Raw genomic sequence first — 6,867 nt, 5'->3', positions numbered from 1 at the left:
AGAGAGAGAGAGAGAGAGAGAGAGAGAGAGAGAGAGAGAGAGAGAGAAAAAGCTTGAGATAAGTCTTCTTGTTACTGCCACTTTTGATTAGTTAAACTCTGCTGCATGCAGCTCAATACACAGAGGTGTTTCATCACAGCAGGACATGTTATTCAGAAGTCATTACTTGTTTTCTCATTAATACACTGTGCATGCCATCCTGCTTACCTCATTGATTATGCCCGGATTACATTGCACTTACAATTCTCTACAGTCAGCGTTTGTGTTGTAATTCTTTAAAGAAATGGGAAATGCAAGTTGGTGAAGGGAAAGCACGATGTAAAGAAAATCATACTGCAATGCTTTGAGAACTGTGTAATGCTTTACATATGAATGACATTATGATATTATGCTGTGGCTCTGGACTGAAATAACTAAAAAACTACCGTATAGATTGTAATGAAATGTGGTAGAGACATTCATGGTTTCCAGAGGATGCATCCTCATTTACTTTAGTGATCCTCTGGCTTTTCCTCTAGCGCCACCATGAAGTTCACATTTGTGGGTTTAGGTGTAACAACTGATTGGATGGTGATGCAAAACCCATGACATTCCCATCAGCCTCAGCTGCATTTTGTATTTAAGTGCTAGTTAGCAAATGTTAACATGCATACATGCTAAGGATGGTTTACACCAGATAGCATTATACCAGTTGCCAAACATCAGCATGTTAGAGTTGTCCTTCTGTGCATGTTAGCATGTTTGTATTAAGCGTAAAGCTGCGGTGCTTCCTGCCAGCATGGCTGTAGACCAGTGGTTCCCAAAGTGGGTGCTTTCAAATTACCACAGTCAAAATCATAAACTGAATGTTTCATCTGAGACTTCATATTGTGTGGCAGAAGTCAATTTGAAAAGTGATTGTAGAAACAGAAATAATTAACATGTGCCATTCTGTTACTGCTTTCATTCAGCAATGACACGGATAACAGAGTGCAACCTCCTTCTTCTTGTTATCGCCTCATCTTTCATCTTTCCAAACCCGAAACTCATAAAGCCTTTTTAGATCAACACTGCTTGTATTTCTCTTTGCCCATTTAGCCCGTGTTGTTAGATCTGCTGCCTATTGGGAACCCTCAGACTGATAACAATGGACTGGCCACCCCTTTCTGTTTGCTACTGTCATTCACTCTAATGCACAGTACACAGAAGAAGCTAGCTTCATTCACTATCCCAACACAGACCATGCAGCACCTACAGTTTTTGGCTCCTTTTTCTTTGATGAGAAATGCTCCAAGCCAGAGTTGGATTTCTCATTTTGTAAGTTCAGTGTGTTTCCAGAGACACGTCTGCTGCAACAACCTCTGTTGGCAGAGAGTAAGAGTTTAGAGGCTTCGACACACTACTTTTTGGACTATTACGTGACTCTAAAACGGTGGCATTCAGCTGTTTACAATAATGACCAGAAGACTTGCAGGACTTTATTTCCCAGCACCGGATGATTCCACCTTTTAGCCTACTGCTCCCGGTTGAACCTGAATTAACGAGATAAATCAGCTGCTGTTGTGAGCAGCTGGAATTCAAACCAGCTGTCACCGGGGTTGCCATTGCACAAGATTAAAACTCCTGTTGAAAAAGACAATTCTCTGTCATCCCTTTATGATTGTGACCTTTAACCTGTGAGCTCTTTGTCCATTTTAACTTTAAGCGGCTTCGCAAAATGCCACAAGATGAGCCAAATCCATTCTTTCTGACAAAGAGACGAAGTAAAAAAGGGCAAGCCTTTCTATCGTGTACTCCTCTTACGGCAGCGGGTCGTGTCAGACATAGTGGCCCATGCTGAGATCAGTGGCCACTTGAGACCTTGCTTCCAGATTACATGCTGGATGTGCAGATGTTAACAAGAACAAGGGTTCCCACTTACAGACACAAGCAAATGTGTACACAAAACGTACCGCAAGTCCATTAAGTGTTCATATTATATATTTAAATTAGGAGTTAATGCGTGTTGGTAGACTGATTTGTTTCATTGTGCTGAACAAGGTGAAAACCCTCAGCCCAAAGCGGGAGAAGTGCTCAGATTGCTGTTGCTCCCATCATAGATTACACCTCCTCAGAGACTCATAATGTGCTCAAAACTTTGTGTTTATCTCAAAGATTCAGAGATAAACCACACAGCTTTGCATGCGGATGAAAACCAAAGAATTACACAAGGTTTTTGTTCTGAAATATCTGAGATAACTTGTCTGAGCTGTTTATGAGTATTCCAGAGTTTTGAGTTTCATAGAGAAGCAATTCTAAATGAGAACAGTTCACCATATTAATTATAGGTATTGTTGCAGCAGAGGACTGTATCATTACATGTGTGCTTCCGTTGGCCTAACTTCATTACAATTCTTGTTGAAGAATATCTCATTAACATTTGACCTACTGCAAGATGGTTATGCTGCAGAAGCCCACAGGGAAGGTGTACATGTGTAGTTGCATAATGCTTATCATTTCAAAATTTGAGGCCAAGAAAAGGAATTAGTACAGTTTGAATAATGAGCACACGTGGGAATGAACAGGCTGCCTTTTTGTTGTAGGAATCCTGGATTTATTGTGATAATCTGAACAGTTTGAATGTATAAATCAAATATATTCTGTGCGAGGAAACCACATTTTAAAATATACCATACTATACCATACTGAGTGGGAACAATCTATCATAACAAATTGTCACAAGCAAATTCCCCCAAAAAAATAATATTGGAAAAAAAGTGTATAAATATGTTTGGTTATTTGTTCACGTTCACCTACACTTTAGAAAAATAAACAGTCATTGCCCCGAATCCGTTGGTTGTTAATATAGGACATTTCACATTTACCACATTCTTGACCTTTTCGTTTTTGATTTTCCACAGAGCGACAGTGAAGAAAGGTGTGACCTTTCGAACAGCGACACCCAGTAATTCTTTACTGTGGGACATCACTCTGGATATGGGTGCAGATGGAGCCATCGCTGTTATTTGCGAGAGGAAAGCTCCCATACCTGGGAAAAGGCAAGTCCGTTCTCTTCACATTACTCTGTATGCCAGTGTACAGTATATATCTATATAAATATATCTATTTCGTTGCCTCTGTATCTCATCGTGACCATATTTATAGGATTTAATTGCTATGGGTTGAATGGACAAATAACACTTCAAAGGGAATTCTACTCGTACTGTTGGTTACCAGTGACTCTAGCTGATGACCAACTCTAGCATGTTGGACATTCTCAGCATGTCCTGCTAAGAATATCCGTATGTGTCTCTGCACCTGTGGAGTAAAAGACAAACCATCTGTGTCGTGCAAGCCTTACAGCAGCTTACTGCAGATGCTCACTGCGCTGTGTCCTGGGAGGACATCTCTTATACTCTCTCAGCACAGGTTGGCTGCAGGTTATCCTGTAAAGCTGCCCCTTGTAAACAGCTATTGCTTTCCCCCTTTATTGTCCACTTCTCGTCTGTAATCTCAAAGCTTTAATAATTTCTAAACATTTACCAGCTGTACACATCCATGCATTCCTAGTATACAGTGCCTATGACGCAAGCAGGGAAGGTTGTTGTAGCAATTCCGTGGTGAGACATTTTCAAACATAGCACTAAAACTTCACTTCACTGTAACCTCATTAAACGGGGATACATCCTTTCCCCAACAATCAGCTTATCTCAGATGTCCTTTCATTTACAGTTGATTGCAATTCATTGCACACTGAGGTGAGCAGAGTTAATTTAAGAGTTAAGTCGTATAAGTGTGGGCCCCCACGGACACTTTTTTGTAAAAAAAAAAAAAAAAAAAGGGGGGCATAGGACACGTGTATCAATTTTAAGGTTTACCATGTTGACCATTTTTGTTTTGTGTGTTAGCATGCTAACGATGAGAGCAGAGGGTTACACTCATTGACAACAAGTCCCTTTTGTCACAGTTTGCTCCTTTGTCCCTTCTCTTCGGCTGCATCCTGACCTCCTCAGTGACTATTCATTGCCATTTTCCTTCCCTGCTTTCTCAATTACCTGACTGCCACATCCATCTACACACCTGCTTCCACTTCCTTCATCTGCTCTGGAATTACCTGGCCCTCCACTCTCACCTTGTCACCTGCATCTAATTGTCTAATCAGTTACTGAACATACAGGTCCACTTCCATTGTTCCTTAGCTAAATCACCAATTAGTCAACATAACAAGGATTATGAATCATTTTTTTCAGAGCACGGTCAATGATATGTCAGTGTACTATTAGCCTGCTAACATTTGCTAATTAACACAACTTTGTGAAATGCAAAGGAGGCCTACAGCCGAGGCTGTTCATGTCATATGTTTTCCAAGTATTGGGCAAATCAAAGTTTTGACTGAATGACTGTGTTAGATGAAAAATATAAAGGGATCACGAAAGTGCTTTTGATTTATCCTAAAGGAAACACAAATATCTCACCAAAATTTCGTGGCCATCCATCCAATCGACATTTCACTGAAATCCACAAATGTCAACCTCATGCTGGCAGTAAAGGAAAAGTCAGGAGAACACCAAAGTTATTAGGATTCTTCCTCTGGGCACCATGACTGGATATGGATAGATATTTCACTCTGGATGAGTTTGTGCCTCTAGAGCAGCTAGAAAAAAATGCTTGTAAAACTAAAGCTCTAATCTGTGTATAAATGTTTGGCATAGCTTGTCAAATGTCTGCAGCCAACTTTCCCGGGATGAAAAAAATACTAGTAAGAGTAGACAATAACATTTCTCAGAGAACTTTGCTTCAATATAATCAAAAAGATGAATTGATCCCATCACAGGGATGAATATTATTTAGATCGAAACTCGTAGGTTTGTCTGACACTGACTGGTTAGAGGTTGCACAACAATAGACGCAGCTTCCTTTAAAGTGAGGCAGAACACTGACATTATACTGTATGTGCTTCTCATTATTGCTTTGACCTCATTAAGTTGTTTTCCCCATTTGGCGTGGATTATGACATTGTTTATCACAACGCTCTTTATGGGTTAACATATTCTTTCGCTCAGTTATTTTGGCTAATCCTCTCTAAAATGTCATGAAGCTAACAGAACCCCTGCTTTGTGTGCACTGTCACACCACTCTGGGGATTTCTCTGACTTTTTGTCTTGGCTTTAGTGAACACTAAAATTATTTGCTGTATCTGTACATTAAAGCATTTTTTATCCTCTGTCACAGCAGCTTGGTTTGGATCTTAATATTAACTACTCACAGACAGAGTGCCCGCCATAAACAAGTTGTTGAAGCATCATCCCCCTGCAAGCTTTGCAAGAGAGACTGAGGGCGTAAATAACATGGCAGCATCCTCTATCTTATAGATATCTGTGTTAATGCATACTTAAGAGGATATACGCATCCTTATGCGATGCAAGCATATCTTGTTTTGACGCTTGAATTCCATTATTATCTTTTAATCTCAGGTCTCGGAGCAATATGCTAAGATTATTCAATTACACTAAATCTCCGTCTTGCCCTTAATAAGGGAACATATAATGGAGCACTGAGTGGATTCAGAGAGGGGCTTTTTTTGTAATTTGTTGTTGACTTTGGAACTTATGGAGGATTAACAAAATATGATTTGCGGTTTCTCCAACTGTTGTTGCTTTAATACAAAAAGGCGGCTGGTATGAAACCCTTTAGAGGTCGTTTCCACGCTGTAAACAGGACTTACTGTGTGTCTGCACAGCCCTGACACAGATATTTATAACATATACACGCAGATGCAGCGGGTCTGATAATGTCTATGTGGGTATGTGCATGCTTATTGTGTTTTTGTCCACCAATACATCTTTTCTAAAGTTCAATACAGTGCCAAGAAATAAAACCCAGGATACTAACTTGGGCCACAGGAGGAAATTGAATCCATAGCTAGGACACTCTGTTCTCTTTGGCATCACTGAGAGGCCATTAGAAGTTACAAAGGCTTATACTTTGTTGTGTATGTAGGATGCCGCTGTCCTCAGACCACCTTTTATTCCGTTCACTTTAACAGAGAAATTCAGCTCTATTCTTTTTGGATTTAGTTTGTGAAAATGCCTACAGATGCAAAGCCCTCCACTAAACAAAGAGGATTGGGTCTTGTCGCAACTACTGGGATCACATCCCTCGACATCCCTCGCCTGAATTTTGAGCTGGATATCTCTAAATATCCAGTCTCAAGCTTCATTGGGTTTCTTTTAATCGTCCCAAAAGTTTCATAAATATGAAATAATTGCAGTCTGAGGGACAGTATACAGTATACATGAGGTGTGTATGGTCTGCAGTTCATTGCAGCTTATATATTACATTCATTATGTGCATCATACAGTAAATGAGGTGTTATTGATTGTGAGGAATTTAAGTTTTATAGCGCTCCTAGCGATGGATATTATGTGTTACAATATGTTTACTTGTAGAAGGTTTAAACTAAAGGGAGAGTTATTGAATTTGTTGTGCACTGTGAGAGAAACCAGAGAATTTATGACACTGCCATAAAGTCAGAGAGAGGGGGATGTTGCTGAAGAGTTTCTGAGCACAGCCTTCAAGAAGGGGGGTGAATTGGTCAAGGAAGTGGCCGACTGAAGTCCGAAGGGTTCAGCCAATCACTGAGCTGATCGATGGGCTAAGGAATGTGTAATATGAGACATTTCAGAGACTTTGGAGAGACAAAGAAACTGTGAATCCCCGGAGATAATCAGACCTCATCTGGACCATGAGGCGGACACACCAGTCTGTCGTGTGGTGCGGATGAGGCCTCTATTTCATGAAATATTACTATTGATAGTGTAATGCAGTTTGCAACTGCATTTGCTTTTGTTAGTATATTAAATTCCTTTTGATTTAAACTTCAACCAGCTGATTCGGCCCTGCTTAATG

At 40.2% G+C, this 6,867-nt stretch overlaps 1 protein-coding gene across 1 annotated transcript in view; it reads left to right on the top strand.

Annotated features, from left to right (window-relative positions):
• LOC116384362 (transmembrane protein 132D) overlaps positions 1-6,867 on the top strand; it is a 25,998-nt gene that overhangs the window by 10,177 nt on the left and 8,954 nt on the right. The window contains 1 exon segment of the mRNA XM_031848935.1: positions 2,880-3,017. Coding sequence (XP_031704795.1) covers positions 2,880-3,017 — 138 coding nt within the window.

The sequence above is a fragment of the Anarrhichthys ocellatus genome, unplaced genomic scaffold (genome assembly GCF_004355925.1).
Source record: "Anarrhichthys ocellatus isolate YVR2014 unplaced genomic scaffold, GSC_Weel_1.0 scaffold9, whole genome shotgun sequence".
Taxonomy (NCBI): domain Eukaryota; kingdom Metazoa; phylum Chordata; class Actinopteri; order Perciformes; family Anarhichadidae; genus Anarrhichthys; species Anarrhichthys ocellatus.
Note: the sequence above shows the minus strand (reverse complement) of the source record. Positions and strands in the feature narration are given on the sequence as shown.